Source organism: Trematomus bernacchii, unplaced genomic scaffold, assembly GCF_902827165.1.
Source record: "Trematomus bernacchii unplaced genomic scaffold, fTreBer1.1, whole genome shotgun sequence".
NCBI lineage: Eukaryota > Metazoa > Chordata > Actinopteri > Perciformes > Nototheniidae > Trematomus > Trematomus bernacchii.
The window spans coordinates 19,910,586-19,930,161 of NW_022987593.1; the positions used below are offsets into that span (position 1 = coordinate 19,910,586).

At 40.9% G+C, this 19,576-nt stretch overlaps 2 protein-coding genes across 2 annotated transcripts in view; both read left to right on the forward strand.

Annotated features, from left to right (window-relative positions):
• LOC117482071 (B-cell receptor CD22-like) overlaps positions 1 to 19,576 on the forward strand; it is a 1,109,798-nt gene that overhangs the window by 479,347 nt on the left and 610,875 nt on the right. The gene's annotated exons all lie outside the window — the stretch shown is intronic.
• The window catches only part of mfng (MFNG O-fucosylpeptide 3-beta-N-acetylglucosaminyltransferase), a 37,044-nt gene that overhangs the window by 9,716 nt on the left and 7,752 nt on the right, over positions 1 to 19,576 (forward strand). The window contains exons 2-5 of the mRNA XM_034130092.1: positions 3,226 to 3,271; positions 4,384 to 4,486; positions 8,650 to 8,803; positions 17,177 to 17,262. Coding sequence (XP_033985983.1) covers positions 3,226 to 3,271; positions 4,384 to 4,486; positions 8,650 to 8,803; positions 17,177 to 17,262 — 389 coding nt within the window. The remainder of the gene's footprint in view (positions 1 to 3,225; positions 3,272 to 4,383; positions 4,487 to 8,649; positions 8,804 to 17,176; positions 17,263 to 19,576) is intronic.

Sequence of the window (19,576 nt, forward strand, 5' to 3'; positions counted from 1 at the left end):
ATGTCAACCTCTTCGGATAAATATATATGAATCAATCTAAACACACACATTTAACTCTTTCACAGTGTGTTTCCAGGTCATGAAAATCATTTTAGTCAGATGTTGTCCGTTTGAATACGTACGTTCAACCATTAACTTCTATAAAAGTCTTTATATCTTCATCTACCCTAGCAATGTCCTGAGCAGCGAATATGAATTGTTACCTTCAAATCAGAGGTACAGGGTCCATGATTTAGACTGAAGCACTCTTTTGTGCACCAGTCAGTCCTAAAACTAAATACAAGATGAATACCAGGTCAAATGAAGGGTCTTGAACATCTTGTCTTCAGTGATTGTCATGTTATGTTTAATGTTTTTTTCCTAGTTTCTTGTCTTACATATTTGTCCTTGATGATATTGCAAATGGAGCTGCTATAAAGCAAACACAAACTAGAGCTAGCGATCATATATTTATGGTCATGAATAATGTATCCTTAAAGGTGGGGTAGGTAAGTTTGAGAAACCGGCTCGAGATACACTTTTTGTTATATTCCATGGAATGCTCTTAACATCCCGATAGCAATGAATATCTGAAGTGCTTTGACAAAAAATACATTAAAAAATGTAATCTGTGGAAGCCGTAGTACTGTAAAAAGCACGACCAATCATCTGAGCCGGCCCGGCTAAAATAACTGGATGGCCTACCTGCCTGTCAGCCTTCCATCTGTGCACAGACTTATCTTGTGCCCTCATTGGTCATGTGCGCGTCTGTGTGTGTTGGAGGAGGGGCTCTGTAAGGAACTCTGAAGGAAGTGGCAGATTTTTTCCGGTAGTATACTTTCAAATTCTAGCGCACTCGAGCGGGTTTCTCCAAAATTACATACCCCACCTTTAAGTTACTTTGTCCCCATATTGTAAAGAGGTCCTCACAATGTGTGTGAACAGATAACAGGCCTACTCCAACTCTTACACAGAGACATATGTCCAAATATGTCCTCACTGCCTAGGTCTTAAAGTCATAGCCTCACAAAGGTAGTAAAACAAGATAACACTTATACACATCTGTATGAAACAGAAGCTCTGTCGCCCTCTACTGGACGGCTGAAGAACAATTTCCAGCAACAATTGAATTTCTCCACTCTGTCCCTGTCAACTTTCTGAACTCTTTGACCACCACAAGTTTATGAAATCAGAAAAATATTGTAAAAGTCAGTCGCTTATTCTTTAGAGGTATTCCTGGATGATATTTTTCTAACCTGATTTTGTAATCCAGGGATTACATTCAACAACAGGAGCTATGTCTGGAAAGCTTCACACACACACACACACACACACACACACACACACACACACACACACACACACACACAACACACACACACACACACACACACACACACACACACACACACACACACACACACACACACACACACACACCACAACACACCACACACACACAGGATTAAAAAAAAAAATAGATAGCTGACAGAAAAAGATAATAACTGTTGCGCTCTTGCCCTTGCTGTGTGCATTTCTTCGATAACTGTAGCTTATCACACAAATGTGACAGAAATGATCTAAGTTCCTCACCTCCCTGCCCTCAGCCTCACTTCCCCCCCACAGTTTTCATTGATACATCTCAGAAACATTTTCAGTATTCGTTCATGGTATCCAGAAGTCAGAAAGACACAATGAGACATTTGCAGGAGTTGAATGAAAGATGAGTTTGGGATCATCTTGTCTCGATGGAGAGTTGAGCTGCTCTGAGGTTATGTAGTGCCTGTCTGGTAAAGGAAGTGGAACACAGTTCAGCCTGAGGAGCTGCAGAGATGCATTATTTACAAGTTGCCTGTTCAAATCCCCTGGTTTCCTTCATGCACCATAAATATGTGTTTGTTGTGTTTCTAATAAACTAAGCCAGGACTCAGAATCAGAATCGGTTTTACTACCAAGTAGGTTTACACATACGAGGCATTTGCTTTACTATAAGTGTTGGATACAAAGACACAGAAAGAAGAATATTCTAACTGGTTGTAGACCTGTGAAATGTTGGTGAATTCTTAAGGAATGACTAATTATTGTTTATTTTTAAATAGAAAAATCAGCATGGAAATCAGCAAATTTGAGTTTTTCAAAATAACTTCCATTGTGTAAATACGTTTGAATGTACTTCAAGTGTTTTACATTAGATTTATTTTGCGTGTGCATTGATTTTTTTTGTGTATTTATCTTTGCTTCTGTTTATAATATTAATAAAAGCAGTTATACATTACATATAACAATATACATTATTACAATATGATTATTATAATGCATATAATACTGCGGCACTGTTATCTGCCGCTTGGGAGCAATGGTTGAGATGGTTTAACTTTTTTAAACAAGTTTAGACCACAAGAGGGCAGTGTTGTACTACAGATATGTATTTATGTATGTATCATACATACATACATACATACATACATACATACATACATACATACATACATACATACATACATACATACATACATAATGTATGTATGTATGTATGTATGTATGTGTGTGTGTGTGAGCCTGTGTGTGTGTCTATATATCCATGTATCTATCTATCTATCTAGCTATCTGGTGTGTGAGGGCTGTGAGAGTAAATCTAAGGTCTGTGTGTGTGTGTGTGTGTGTGTGTGTGTGTGTGTGTGTGTGTGTGTGTGTGTGTGTGTGTGTGTGTGTGTGTGTGTGTGTGTGTGTGTGTGTGTGAATAGAGACTTATTTGACTCATATATCTGCCAAAGACCAAATTGACTCTGCCATTTGGTGCTCCCAGGACCACTTTGGATCATGAATGTGTGTGTGTGTGTGTGTGTGTGTGTGTGTGTGTGTGTGTGTGTGTGTGTGTGTGTGTGTGTGTACAGTAACTCTTTGTTATAGCTCACAGTGGGAACCTTTTTTTTGGTATCAACGAATTTGCTCCATTCAAACATAGATCCTGTGTGTGTGTGTGTGTGTGTGTGTGAGTGTGTGTGTGTGTGTGTATGTGTGAGAGTGTGTGTGTGTGTGTGTGTGTGAGTCTGTCTGTGTGTGTGTGTGTGTGTGTGTGTGTGTGTGTGTGTGTGTGTGTGTGTGTGTGTGTGTGTGTGTGTGTGTGTGTGTGTGTGTGTGTGTGTGTGTGTGTGTGTGTGTGTGTGTGTTACAGAAGTCCAAAGAAGAGAAACATAATCAAAGAGTAATTTATATATCTAATTCTCTCTCTCCGTGTGTTTCTAGACGTTCATTTTCACAGACACGGAGGATGAGGATTTGCATTCAGAAGGTAAGCCTCGTCTTGAATCCAATTTAAAACACATTCTCAATTTTAGGTTTAGATTTAGATCAAAATCTAATATACACATACTGTGTGTACTCTAAGCCTTGGGCTATTTATCTTAGTTGAAATGCAAAGCTTTGCAGAGCTGCTCGCATTTCTTATTTTGTTCTGACTGTCCTTCACTCTCTTGCTCTCTCTTCCCTTTCTTTATTCTCCTCTCCTTTCCTATTCCTCACCCCCCCCCTCCCTTAATCCAATTTTCCCCATGTATTGTCTCATGCCCTCCTCTTTGTCAGCAGATTGCATGAACTCTACTGCCATCCTTATCTTTGCATGAGATCACATTTAGATTATAATGATCTTATTAATTACTGAGTTAGAAAAGGTACTATGCAACATAAGCATGAATACCTTCAGTAAAGTCATTTGGATCACCCTATGCAGTGGAAAGATATGAGCTGTATTAACCAGAGATGGGAAGTACTGTACTTAAGTACATGTTTCTGGTATCAGTACTTTACTCCTTATTAAAGTACGACTTTTTACTTTGACTTCTTACATGTTGAACACAAATACCTGTACTTTCTACTTCTTACATGTTGAACACAAATACCTGTACTTTCTACTTCTTACATGTTGAACCCAAATACCTGTACTTTCTACTTCTTACATTTCCCAAACAGGCTGGTTCCTTTAGTTTGAATGTGTGTTTGGTGGCGTGATCATTATTATTTAGAGTCATTGCGTGCCTATTGATTTGAACACGATCCGTGTATCCATCATTTCCTGGTCTTCTCTAAAGAAGAGGGACCAATGAAAACGTTGTCATGTTGCCGTTGTTCAGCATGGAAACATTCATTAGCTAACAATGACATTATTGTTCTATTAATATAAAGGGAGGTCAGGTACTCTTTAAAACAGCTGCTAGTTATGGGTACTTTTTACTGAAGTACATTTCAAAGCCCTCTTTACTTTTACTTGAATAAAGAAGTTCAGTCAGTACTTCAACTTTTACCAGAGTATTTTTAAACACGAGTATCTGTACTTCTACTTGAGTAAAGGATGTGTGTACTGTTGCCATCTCTGGTATTAACACTCCTTATCTCTCTCTCTCCCAGGTTACAACATGGTGGTCACAGCCTGCCAGTCGGACCACAGCCAGCAGGCTCTGTCCTGCAAGATGTCCGCCGAGTACGACGGCTTCATGGCCTCAGACAAGAGGTGAGACATCACGTCTATCACCTGGCCCATACTGGATTTAAAGATCGGATTAAGATAACAAACTTTAATGATCACCGTGGGGAAATCAGGCTGTTACAGCAGCAGGTGGGGAGAGCAGGAGGAATGAGAGAGGTAGGCTGCTAAAGCGTATACTCACAGGTGAGGATTACTTTAATGATGGCTTATTGGAGGGAGAATCTTTGAAATGCTTTGTTTTTATCCGTCAACATCTTTTTGCATGGAAGGTTTATCCTTGAGGCCACTTGCCATTCAAACAGCTTTGGCAACACAGACATATTTTGAAATAGATTTAATATTCAGGCCTACTTTATTTTTTTAAAAACCAGATTACTTGCAACCAAGACCAGAAAAGAAAAAGCGAGCTGAGCTTTTAGCAGCTCGAGATTGAGATTTATTTTAAATAGTTAGTGGAGACCAAAAACAGAGCTTTAAAGGTAGGGGAGGTAAGAATGGAGAAACCAGCTTGAGTGCGCTAGAATTTGAAAGTACGCAGCCGAAAAGAATCTGCCCCTTCCTTCAGACTTCCTTACAGAGCCCCTCCTCCAGGAGCTATTTTGTACTTATGTATTTCATGACCAGAGATGGGGTCGTTACTAAAAAAAAGTAATATATTACATATTACATATTACTTTAAAAAAAAAAAGTAATATATTACACTACTTCGTTACTCTCTACATAAAGTAACTTGTTACTTTACTTGTTACTTTACTCGTTACTTTACTCGCAGGGCCGGCCCGCCCCTCCCTACAGGCAGATCACGCAGACTGCTAAAGTTTCAAATGTTCTCTTTAGTTCAGTTTCCATTGTCGCATAAGACTGATCCAGATAGCTCTGACTATGGCTGTCCTCTGTCTCCTGATATCTGTATTTTGCGCAGTATATCTCTGAACGATGCGATGGTGATTCCACTGTGCAAATGGGCAACATTACCTCTACTATGAAGGATGCTACAAGCCTGTCCATCTCTGCTTTGGTTACCGGTAATTTTTGCTGCTTCGGAGTCGGCGGCGGCGCACTCACAACATCCTCACTCTGGGTTCGGGGGTCCTTAGCTATTAGCTTCACCTTAGCATGTGTTCTTTGCAGGTGTTTGTTGAGGTTTGACGTGGTGTTTGCAGCAGTGGATAACAGCTTCTGGCCTGGACACAGTTTGCACCTCACCGTCACATTCCTGTCTATTCTTCGGACGAACTCAAAATAATGGGCATCCCTCCACCCCTCGAAAGTTATCGCTGACTCTGCCATGTTTATGCAGCACTGCACGTGGAGATGTGGACGCGCAAGTCGCGCAGATTACGTACATATAAACCTGCGGCGGAAACCCCTCTTGTCTGTCAGTGTGATTATGACTGATTTTATAAAAGTAACGAAGTAACGCGTGTCGGGGCAATGTTAGTAACTGTAGTGTGATTACTGAATTATAAAAGTAACGCGTTACACTACTCCGTTACCGACAAAAGTAATATTATTACTTTGTAACGCGTTACACCCAACTCTGTTCATGACCCAGCTTGAGGCAGATATAGAACTATAAAGGACAATGTGTTGTTGATCTTGTCATATATTTGATTTGTGGAAAATACAATGAGGCTCAACAGCTTGGTGTGTGACTAAGGCTTGGACTGATGTCTTGTCATTAAGATGGCAGAGATATTGAAGTTTGTTTCCATGGCCCTCTTTGTTTTTTGGACGAAATATGAAGTGAGGCTGTTTGGTTTGGAAGGAAGCCTTGTGTTGTTGTCGAGCAGCCATTAGGATGGCAGAGGAAACAGGACAGTTTGGTAGCAGAAGCTCATGATGCAGTAAAAGTGTGTTTGGTTTGGAATAAGGCCTTTACACTATGTCCACTTCATTAAGGGGGAAGAATACATCAAACAGCTTCGAGGACAACAGGAAACCCAGTGCAGTTTATCTGTGTTGTTTTCCTTTGATTTTAACTCCTCTTGGAAGGAATTCTTCAAACTTTATTTTAGCTTGTATAGGACTTATAGCACAATAGGCAATCTGCAGACGTCACATGACTTCACTTCACCACCGCTAAGCAAAAGGAGGCTAATGTTGGGCTATAAAGGAACTACAGCACGGTCACATGACTTCACGTCACCACCGCTAAGCTAAAGGTGGCTAATGTTGGGCTATAAAGGAACTACAGCACGGTCACATGACTTCACGTCACCACCGCTAAGCTAAAGGGGGCTAATGTTGGGCTATAAAGGAACTACAGCACGGTCACATGACTTCACGTCACCACCGCTAAGCTAAAGGTGGCTAATGTTGGGCTATAAAGGAACTACAGCACGTCACATGACTTCACTTCACCACCGCTAAGCTAAAGGTGGCTAATGTTGGGCTATAAAGGAACTACAGCACGGTCACATGACTTCACGTCACCACCGCTAAGCTAAAGGTGGCTAATGTTGGGCTATAAAGGAACTACAGCATGGTCACATGACTTCACGTCACCACCGCTAAGCTAAAGGTGGCTAATGTTGGGCTCTAAAGGAACTACAGCACGGTCACATGACTTCACGTCACCACCGCTAAGCTAAAGGAGGCTAATGTTGGGCTATAAAGGAACTACAGCACGGTCACATGACTTCACGTCACCACCGCTAAGCTAAAGGTGGCTAATGTTGGGCTATAAAGGAACTACAGCATGGTCACATGACTTCACGTCACCACCGCCTAAGCTAAAGGTGGCTAATGTTGGGCTCTAAAGGAACTACAGCACGGTCACATGACTTCACGTCACCACCGCTAAGCTAAAGGAGGCTAATGTTGGGCTATAAAGGAACTACAGCACGGTCACATGACTTCACGTCACCACCGCTAAGCTAAAGGTGGCTAATGTTGGGCTATAAAGGAACTACAGCATGGTCACATGACTTCACGTCACCACCGCTAAGCTAAAGGTGGCTAATGTTGGGCTCTAAAGGAACTACAGCACGGTCACATGACTTCACGTCACCACCGCTAAGCTAAAGGAGGCTAATGTTGGGCTATAAAGGAACTACAGCACGGTCACATGACTTCACGTCACCACCGCTAAGCTAAAGGCGGCTAATGTTGGGCGAGATGACGTTTAGTCGTCTCATTTAGACACTTTTTAAATCCACCAGCTGGGTATTTACTGACTTATTTTATGTCGTGGAACAAAACGTTTATATCTCTTCAGCTTGTGTTAACCACAGACTTTATTTCAGGGTAACAACCAAATGAGGGCACGAGATAAGTTTGTGCCCAGATGGAAAGCTGACAGGCAGGTAGGCCATCCAGTTATTTTAGCCGGGCCGGCTCAGATGATTGGTCGTGCTTTTTACAGCGCCACGGCTTCCACAGATGAAATATTTGTATGTATTTATTGTCAAAGCATTTAATGTATTCATTGCTATCGGGATGTTAAGAGCATTCCATGGAATATAACAAGTGTTTCTGAAGTGAATTACCTACCCTACTTTTAAGTTCCCTACTTTGGATGATGACAATTAAAAGAGTTGCGTTATTCTAAGAAAGAAGTTTGTCACAGTTGAAAGAAAATAGGTGGAGATAGTAGATAGATACAGTGAGTTGTTTAAACGCTGTGAGTAAACAATATATCCAGGTGCTTTAAGGCTGGTGAACACACCACATTTAGAAAAACGACTAAGTGCCAATATAGTTCAATACTCTAGTTGCATTTTGGTATATGGTCCACACTGGAAATGAAACACGATTTTATCTTTTGGACTTATTGCCCAGCTCTAGTAGCAAGTCATCTTGGAGTTTCAAATATTTGATCACAAATCTAAGCAACATTTCTTTTGATAGATTTGAGTAAATATTTCTTGTGGTAGACTCAGATGTTCTACCTGTGAGCATAAGGTGATTCAGTTTAGCATAATGCATGCAGTCATATTAAAAAACCCAATTCAGGCAAAGATCAAGCAGATATTACACATTTTATTTCTTCTGCTTGATGATCTCCTGTAGCAAATCTGCAAGTCGTATAGAGTTGTAATTAGATTTCTTCTGTGCAAGAATGAAACCAACGGGGATTTAAATGTGCATTGGAATCATCTGATCTGACATCAACAGCAGGAATAAAGAAGAATATAGAAACCCTCACTCTTAAAACAAACCACCTTTCCTCTGTTTTTCCTCAGGTGGTTTTGTCACGTGGACGATGATAACTACGTGAACCCGGAGGCTCTCCTCTCTCTGCTCTCAGCCTTCCCCCAGGACGGAGACATCTACGTGGGCAAACCGAGCCTCGACAAGCCCATCACTGCTCACGAACTGCTGGAGGGAAACGCAACGGTACGATACCAAAGTGTTTATTTAATGTAACATTCAGGGGGTCAGTGCTATGCTAAATACAGCCTGTGGTCATCACTTCATTAAAAAACTAGACATTAATATTTATCTTCTCAGAGTTAGCCTACAGATATTTAAAATGGAAAAATAACTCAATCAAACCAGTTCAAGATACATATTAAATCCTTCCACTTGTCAATTTGAGCAAGGAAGGTGGTGGTAAAGGAAAACTAGGAATACAGTTTGTGGTCAAAGCAGCATCACTACCAACTTACAGATCATCTAATATCAGACTTAAACACCTTCCACTAGTCCCGTGTGTGACTTAGTGATGTCACAATGTCCCAGAAGTAAACAAAGGAGTCAAATGGAGGCGTTTCAGGCAGGAGGGGGGGGGTTTGTTTATATACAAAAACCTATAACACAATACAGGAAAGAGAAACACCCAAAAAAGCATAATATGGCCTTTTTAAACTGTCCACTATAAGGAAGCATGGCCGTACCCACCATTGAGGGTAATTATTTTGAGGTGTATATAATAAAACTCGTGAAATAACTGCACATAATTAACAGGGTTCTTTGTAGTACTTCCATTTACTGGCAGTGGGGGCGCTACGAACAGCCGCAGTCTGGACTTGTACCCATGGATGTATAATAAGGGAAGGTGAAATAAATACTTTACATTAAAGTGGACCTATCATGCTATATTTGAATAATATAGTGTAGGACCATACCTATATAAGGCATATTTATACTTAACAGATCATGCATTTTAGCCATGCCTCATTTCGCTCAATTTGACATTTTCTAGCTCTGTTTTTGCAAGGGCAGATTATGTGAAAACAGCACCATCTACTGGCCTGGCATATGTACTACAGCGTCTCCAGCGCTTTCGAACGGCAATGGCCGTGGCTGTCTCCTCCTGATTGGTGGAGTTGGCCCAATAGCCGTAGCGCCACCGTCCTGACGTCAGGACAGTGTTCAAATCTGGATCAGTTTTTATCAGATCCGTTGCAGCCCCTTTTTTAGAGATTTGGGTATGGAGGAAAATAGAGAGGGTTGTGTTTTCTGACACTTGGTGAGTTCCCTGGAACACCGGGGACACATATTCATGTATAAAAGACGTACACAAGTGCATTTTGCATGATAGGTCCCCTTTAAGTTATGTTCGTGTTGTGTAAATAATGATGTAATGCTTTTGAAATGTATATATGCTGAGTCCAGAGTAAAATGCTTTTGTGTGCACAAACTAGAGGGGGACAGCAAACACCAGTGTGATTTTGGTGACAGTACGACTATCTAGGACACAGTTATAGTCGGGCAGCACCAACACCTGGTCATGTGGAAGCCCCTCTTTAGTTTCTCACCTACTGAGCCCAGAGTAAAATGTGTTTGTGTGCACAAAAAATGTTGGGGGAGCCTGCCCCCGAGCTCCCCTAGTTTTGGACCTCTGTATTTACGAAATCCTGGCACGGGCCTGTAAGGAATGATTTAGATTTGATTTGAGAGTCTATTTATTCCCAGTGTGCAGCACAAGGACAGAGTAAAAAAGACCACAGAAATCCGACAGAGAGAAAAGATACAAACAAAAGGAGAAGATAGAAAAAGCAGCAACAAAAGAAATCATGAGGATCAGTGAGTGAAAAACACAGCAGGTCTTTCGAAGTGGGAGGGAAGCAATAAGTAATCTGTAAAGAGAAAGAGTGAGGAAGTTATTAGGGATAGAAAATAGAGGTAAAGAACAGCAAGCACACATACATCTGAGGAGTTGTGTGAAAGATAATAATGTATCTCAGAGGGGTCTCCCTGCCTCACAGAGTCACCGAACCACATACGTTACATTCAGCGTGGCTTTCACGGGAGTTTCAGTGTGCTGTGGGGCAATCACAGCAAATCTGAGGCATTTCCAATCCTGAGGAACAAGCTCGGGGGAAACATTGAGACGAATGATTTGCTATATCTGGTATATATATGCAGGCCACCCCAAATAGTCACTCAGAGAAAATCAGGACATTCTGATGTACAGTTTCAAAATAAAAGACCTTTGAAATGACATATATGAGCTATCGTCCCTCTATTTTCAGAGACGAATAAATGAAAAACTGTCCGTAATCAAAGACTCATTTCACTTCAGGGTGATAGCATGTCACCATATATGTGACTACACCTAGCTGACTGATGAGTTGAGAGAAACAGGGATTTTAGCCTTTGCAGACCATTTACATGCACTAAAACCTGTATAGGTGTAAAGACAGGAAATGGGGAACCCCAAAAAGCAAAATAGGGCCATAGCTATGTCTTGATTTATATTATTTGATAGTTACACATTTATTTTCTTGCTGTTTTGTTGATAGTAAATGTATTATTATTTAGTGTTATTATTTAAAGGGCCCATGTCATGGCCATTTCCACTGATCATAATTCCATTGTTGAGGTCTACTAGAATAATTTTATATTGTGCATCTCTCCAAACTCACATTGGTTTCTCAAACAGCATCTCTGTAAACTACGTGTATTCACTGAATTTCACTCTCTGCCTTTAACTGCTCGTTGTAGCTCCCAAAGCTCCAGCCCCCACCCTCCCTGTGAGCACAGTGTGCTCTGATTGGTCGGGACGTTGTGAATCGCGCTGAGCTCCGTGGAGGTGTTGCTTCCTTGTTTAGGATACATAGCGAAACACAGCCAAACTCATCCTGAGCACACACAAAGTCACATCCGAAGTAAAAACAATAAGTGTGGCTTGATATTGAGTAAGAAACAGGTTGATAAACGCTGTGAGAATGGGTCTGCAGAGAGAATGGGTCTGCAGAGAGAATGGGTCTGCAGAGAGGATGGGTCTGCAGAGAGAATGGGTCTGCAGAGAGAATGGGTCTGCAGAGAGAATGGGTCTGCAGAGAGAATGGGTCTGCAGAGAGAATGGGTCTGCAGAGAGAATTTCGCCGCGATCCCAACTGTCTGTTATCAGCCTGCAGCCAGGGAGGAGAAATCAGCTGAGCTGCCTGCTCCCTGCACACAGATGTGAGTGTGAGGAAGTCCGTGGATTGGTCAATTTGGACCAATCAGCGGGGGCTTAACGTAACGGCTCCGCGGACGTAACGTAACGGCTCCACGGATTGGTCCATTTCGTTCCGGATACGGCTTGACATCATGCCGTACCCGGAACGAAATGGAAGAATCAAATGGACAATGACGTATCTCCAACGAAGCGTTTTGGGGAGGTATTTTCTGTGTTAGAGTTTTACTCGCTACAGGGTGTACTTTGAGGGTTTTGACTCTGCAGACCGTTTACATGCATAAACACCTTCATAACACACAAGGGGACGGGGAATAACCGGAAAAGCATGACATGGGAGCTTTAAGTTAATTAAAGTAGATATATGCCTTTATTTTGAAGGCATGTTTTGGCACCAGGGTGATTTGGGCACCTGGTGTAATTGTATATATTGGACACAGGTGGTGGTGGGATTTGCACCAGATAAGCATATGTTTTGTTACCAGGAGAAACACAGCAGGAGAGGCCAACGGTAAAACTTTGTTCATTGTTGTATTATTGGAATACCACAAAATAAACGAACAAACACGATGTTCTTGCCTGGACATTGGACATTATTTTCCTGCCTAAGATTTGCTTTTTGGTGCCCCAGCGGAAGTTTAGTCAAGGTTAAGTTCTCTATTTTATTTCTGTAGTTAGCCGTTACAATAACTAACATTAATGCTGGACAAAACTACAAAAAATGACATTTGTTTTCCTGTCTTCCTTTTTAAAATGTCAAACAAAGTTGAGGTCTCCTTTTATTGTTTTTAGATCAAAATGCAGTCAGGTCATGTTAACCACTGCCATTTCAAATCCATACTATCCAAATCCATACTCTCACTATCTCCCTCTCTCAGAATGTATGTATGCATGTACAGAATGAGGAATAGGGAACGTTTAGCTCGGTGTCATTTTTGTCCACATGGGAAAGATTTCAGGACCCAAGTGGATCAATGAGTGATTAGTGTCTCGTTGGAGATATTGATTGATCGCACGCACACATATATAGCATACAAATAAGGAAGGCTCCCTGTGGATAAGAAGGTTGTCAAACTGCAGGCGGTCGGTAGTTTGTTTTACACATGCAGCTATTCCTGTGTGTGTGTGTGTGTGTGTGTGTGTGTGTGTGTGTGTGTGTGTGTGTGTGTGTGTGTGTGTGTGTGTGTGTGTGTGTGTGTGTGTGTGTGTGTGTGTGTGTGTGACTGAGTTCACATGCTTCTGAGTAGAATTACGGGGCTGCTATTGAGTTAGAGGTCTCTCTGAATAACATGTCGCGTTCTCTCTGTGGTTTTCCCTCCGCCCTTTTCCATCTTCCTCCATACCCCAGAATGACTCTCTCCACCTCCCTTACTGAATGTCACATTATCCACTCTGCTTGCACCATTTACACCGAAAAATACATCTTAATTTATCTCCGTTCGCTAACTCTCTCCCTCTCTCGTCCCTTACTCCTTTTTCTTCTGTTCCCATCACTCTCATCCACTTTGCTTTTCTCCTCCTAATCTTCACCCTTCGCCAGGGTTGGATTTGTGATGAAGAAAACAAAACGAATGTCAGACTCACTCTCAGTATCCTCCTCTTGTTTTCCTTCATCTCACTGACTATCTTTTTTCGATTTCCTGTCCCTATTGTGAGGCTGCGAGGTCGATGAATGGTACGGTCCAAAACATTTCTATAAGGAGAAACGTGCTGCAAATGTAAATCGCTGCAAGAAGCTACAATCACAACGGAAACCAGGGGACACTAAAAAGTGACACACAGCTGGGAGACCAATGTCGAGGAAGGCTGCTCCAGAGCCACTATTTCAAGGATGCTACGTCATCGACCAATTTCCAAAAGTCTTTGGCGGAAATCGCGCTCCATTTAAGGCGGGGCCTCTCATATGACGCACACCTGTTAGCCTGTTAGCCTGTTAGCCTGTTAGCCTGTTCCACCATTCTTCGTTTTTCCGAGGCTAGGAAGGATTCTTTCGGTGTGCGTCACTCTTTAGTGTCCCCTGGTAGGGCTGTGCAATTAATCGTATTTTAATCGCAATTACGATTTTGGCCTGCCACAATTACGAAAACAACATAATCGAAAAAAACAATTATTTTGCTTTGCTTGGTTGTGACTGCACTGCAACATATTTGATCAAATTTGTTTGTATTTATCATATTTATATATGTTTAGTAGCTTGTTGAAGTGCGCTCCAAAATATTTGTTGATCTTGTTTATTGGTATTTATTATTTTGATATTATTTATTTAAATGTAGATATAAATGTATCATTTATTTAATTTATTTTTGTATTGGTTTTTCAGTTGAATTATACGTTCAGGGTAATCAACAGTTAAAAAGATACTGTTCAAATTATTATTTGTATTTAAAAGTTCAATAAATGGATGTTTTCAAAGTCAATGAATAATCGTATTTAATAATCGTGATATCAATTATTGACCAAAATAATCGTGATTATGATTTTTGCCATAATCGCACAGCCCTATCCCCTGGTCTCCGTTGTGTTTTGAGCTTCTTCAGCGTTTTGCATTTGCAGCGTTTGGTTTCTGCATCTTTTAGTAAACGCTGCGCATGTTTCCTCAAGTTGCTGAATGTTCTCTAAATGCTGCATGTGTTGTTTCTTCATTTGAATGTGTTTTGGCACATTTGTATCGTTTCTGAAGCTGCAACTTGTTTCTGCGAATGGAAGTGTTTTTGGCCGTTGTCGTGCATTTGCACCTGTCGACCAACTTAGATGCGAGCAGGAAGGAGGAAGAGAATGGCAAGGCAAAAGGAATGGAGAGAAAATAACTTAACAAGAAAGTAAGAATTCAAAGAGAAGGAACTGCATGTTGGGAAAGGAAATGAAAGGAAAATAAATGATTGTCCTTTGATATTATAAATGATACGAAATAGTGGAGGATGAATGGGAATGACACAGGTGCAGCAAAAGCACAGGAAATGGGAAACTAAGGAAAGGAAATGATAAGATTTTAGGAAAATTCAAGAAAAGGAAAAGAAAGAGAAAATGTAAACAGAAATAATTATAATCAAGTAATTGAAATAAAGTATAAATGAAAGGGAACAGAATAAGGAGAAATAACGGGCAGAATTAAGGGAGTATAGAGAAAGGAAACCCATTGTCACTAATTTGTTGTGTATGTCCTGCCTGCACCATAAACTCCATCTGACTGCTGTGTAAGCAGAGTGTACTGCTTTAAAGTGGACCTATCATGCTATATTTGAATAATATAGTGTAGGACCATACCTATATAAGGCATATTTATACTTTTTTTTCTTCAAAATACCAAACAGATCATGCATTTTAGCCATGCCTCATTTTGCTCAATTTGACATTTTTTAGCTCTGTTTTTGCAAGGGCAGATTCTGTGAGAACAGCACCATCTACTGGCCTGGCATATGCACTACAGCGTCTCCAGCGCTTTCGAACGGCAATGGCCGTGGCTGTCTCCTCCTGATTGGTGGAGTTGGCCCAATAGCCGTAGCGCCACCGTCCTGACGTCAGGACAGTGTTCAAATCTGGATCAGTTTTTATCAGATCCGTTGCAGCCCCTTTTTTAGAGATTTGGGTATGGAGGAAAATAGAGAGGGTTGTGTTTTCTGACACTTGGTGAGTTCCCTGGAACACCGGGGACTAGGGATGGGTACCGAGCCCCGGTATTAAACGGGCCCCGGGGCTGAATTATTAAAGACCGTGGTACCGTTAAGCTCCGACGTTATCGGTCTTTTTATCGGTACTGGAGACATCTAAAAAATATGTCATGTGTATTATTGCTACACAAACATTATATTGCAGTTTTAGTGTCGCCAACTCCGTTTCTAATACGCAAAAAGACTGCAAAATGCGTCATTTTTTGTATTTTCGATCTCTCCAATCCAGACGAGAGATCTCTCTCCCCCGTCTGTGTGCAAGGGGGGCGGGGGCAGTTTACACACACCGCAGCTGCTACATGCAGCAACACACACACACGGAGGAGATGGCGGAGAGAACGCGCTCCGAGGTGTGGGTTAAAACTTTACCCGTCTCGCTCGTTGCCTAAAGTGCAATAAGAGTTTAGCATGTCAGGGCGGTAACACGAGCAATTTGTCTAAACATTTAGCAAAAGTGCACCACGTTCAGACGGAGAAATGCACCGGGTTCGACTGTCTCTCTAGTAGCTCTGTAGCCCCATCCACGAGTAACGTTTCCACGTCAGGTATATTATGTATGCTAGCAGCAACACACGGAGCTAACTCAATGATTCAAACATGGGTTAATGATTAGAGGGAACTGAGTTATTTAGTTTGTTAAAGTTTCAGCCATTCTGTTCACAGTTCTGTCATCAGATTATTTAATATGATTTGTTAAAACGTTGTTTCTGTTGATGTGAAATATTATGTATTTCATTTAAATAAAAAGCAATGTTAGTTTTGTTCACAATTTGTTAATTTTCATTTAATTGTTTATTTGAATAGGGACAATGCACATTAATGAACACTTTAGACAAATAATGCTTCAAGTGTAAATATGCCGGATTTTAGCTTTGAGCTAATTTCCATCCGTAGTCCCTGACAAACAACATATAGTTAGTTTACCTCATTTTTCTCTCCAAAAGAACCGATAAGAGTACCGTTAAAAGACCGGACCGATAAGCGGTATCGATAAAAGTAGTAGTACCGTTAAAACCTTAACGATACCCATCCCTACCGGGGACACATATTCATGTATAAAAGACGTACAAAAGTGCATTTTGCATGATAGGTCCCCTTTAAATAAAACACAAACAGCTGCTGGAGAAAAGGCACAGAGTTACTGATCAACTCATATCAGAGGGTTTGGAAAAAGAACCACAATCAATACAAGTCTGAAGGGGAAGAGATATGAGAAAGCAGAACATCTGAAATGTTTTTGATCTGTTACAGACATTGTTTGTGTTTGTCAGTGAAACATACTGCAGTTAAATCAGTGAAATATTCCCATTTACTGCTCTGTGTATTTTTATGTTTCTGTGCAAACGTATTGTATTTTGAGGATTTGTTGACGAGTGAAAATGGTGACTTGTGAGAAGATAAACAGACACAAAAATAACCCCTTTTCAAGTTAAATGAAAAAGACTTCATTGCAGGTTTAATGCTTCAAATTAACACCCATTAGATATACGTTTTACCTATCTACCCTTTCATCGTTCGTTGAAACAAGGAATGGGGTTTTGTTTAGAAACATCAATATGTACTTTTGGTTTCCCTAAATATGCATAATTACACATCTGTAATTATTTGTGTGTGTGTGTGTGTGTGTGTGTGTGTGTGTGTGTGTGTGTGTGTGTGTGTGTGTGTGTGTGTGTGTGTGTGTGTGTGGTCCCTCAGAGAGAGGTGAGGTTCTGGTTCGCTACAGGAGGAGCCGGGTTCTGTCTGAGTCGCAGGCTGGCGGAGAAGATGGCTCCGTGGGCCGGGTAATAACTGAAGCTCCATACAATGTCTTTTATGAAGGACAACATGTCCAGACTAGGCAGTCAGACACTCTATAACAAAGTATTAAAGTACATGCAATCATTTAATACAAAGAGGTTTAATTATGCATTTGGGGTTTTTTTCCCTTCCCTGTAGTGTGTAGGTTGTATGCATGTCAATGGTCTGCAAAGGCTAAAATCCCTGTGTTCCTCCAGAATGAGTTTCCACATCTGTTTACTTCCAGCGCACATCACTAAGTAACACTCGCACTTCTATTGGCTAGCGCTCCAACACATTGTACGTGATAGGCTAAGGGGCGGGACATCTCTAAGCGGTTGACCAATCACAACAGAGCCGGCCAGCTAACCAATCAGATTAGACTGGGCTCTGGTTTCAGACAGACACTACATACTGATATACACCTGAACATCAGCAGGAGAGGACTCTTTAAAGTAGAGACACTACATACTGATATACACCTGAACATCAGCAGGAGAGGACTCTTTAAAGTAGAGACACTACATACTGATATACACCTGAACATCAGCAGGAGAGGACTCTTTAAAGTAGAGACACTACATACTGATATACACCTGAACATCAGCAGGAGAGGACTCTTTAAAGTAGAGACACTACATACTGATATACACCTGAACATCAGCAGGAGAGGACTCTTTAAAGTAGAGACATTACATACTGATATACACCTGAACATCAGCAGGAGAGGACTCTTTAAAGTAGAGACACTACATACTGATATACACCTGAACATCAGCAAGAGAGGACTCTTTAAAGTAGAGACACTACATACTGATATACACCTGAACATCAGCAGGAGAGGACTCTTTAAAGTAGAGACACTACTGATATACACCTGAACATCATCAGGAGAGGACTCTTTAAAGTAGAGACACTACATACTGATATACACCTGAACTTCAGCAGGAGAGGACTCTTTAAAGTAGAGACACTACATACTGATATACACCTGAACATCAGCAGGAGAGGACTCTTTAAAGTAGAGACACTACTGATATACACCTGAACATCATCAGGAGAGGACTCTTTAAAGTAGAGACACTACATACTGATATACACCTGAACATCAGCAGGAGAGGACTCTTTAAAGTAGAGACACTCCATACTGATATACACCTGAACATCAGCAGGAGAGGACTCTTTAAAGTAGAGACACTACATACTGATATACACCTGAACATCAGCAGGAGAGGACTCTTTAAAGTAGAGACACTACTGATATACACCTGAACATCATCAGGAGAGGACTCTTTAAAGTAGAGACACTACATACTGATATACACCTGAACATCAGCAGGAGAGGACTCTTTAAAGTAGAGACACTACTGATATACACCTGAACATCATCAGGAGAGGACTCTTTAAAGTAGAGACACTACATACTGATATACACCTGAACATCAGCAGGAGAGGACTCTTTAAAGTAGAGACACTCCATACTGATATACACCTGAACATCAGCAGGAGAGGACTCTTTAAAGTAGAGACACTACATACTGATATACACCTGAACATCAGCAGGAGAGGACTCTTTAAAGTAGAGACACTACTGATATACACCTGAACATCAGCAGGAGAGGACTCTTTAAAGTAGAGACACTACATACTGATATACACCTGAACATCATCAGGAGAGGACTCTTTAAAGTAGAGACACTACATACTGATATACACCTGAACATCAGCAGGAGAGGACTCTTTAAAGTAGAGACACTACATACTGATATACACCTGAACATCAGCAGGAGAGGACTCTTTAAAGTAGAGACACTACATACTGATATACACCTGAACATCAGCAGGAGAGGACTCTTTAAAGTAGAGACACTACATACTGATATACACCTGAACATTAGCAGGAGAGGACTCTTTAAAGTAGATACACTTAATAATAAATAAAGGTCCAGGCTCCATCATTTCCTTCAAATAAAGTTGATCAGAAATCTCTTTCATTTTCAATGTTTTTGACACTTAGTCCATTAAATGCACAATTAATCAACACAATCTACCTTATTTGTTTTATTTATTTATTTCTGTCCACATGATGTAACAGTCACTCAGTAACAAAACTCATACTCCATCATTTTAGATTTGAGTATCTAGAAAACAAGTGAACATTAATGTCACAATACATAATTTCAAAGGCCTCCTGCAAATGGCTTTACCTTCAAAGTCACAGTGTCCTGCAAACACTTGAATGCACCACCGTTTTCCAGACACTTCCCTTTACGAGCAGCATCACATTGACCAAACAAAAATAAAGCTGACTAAAGTTCA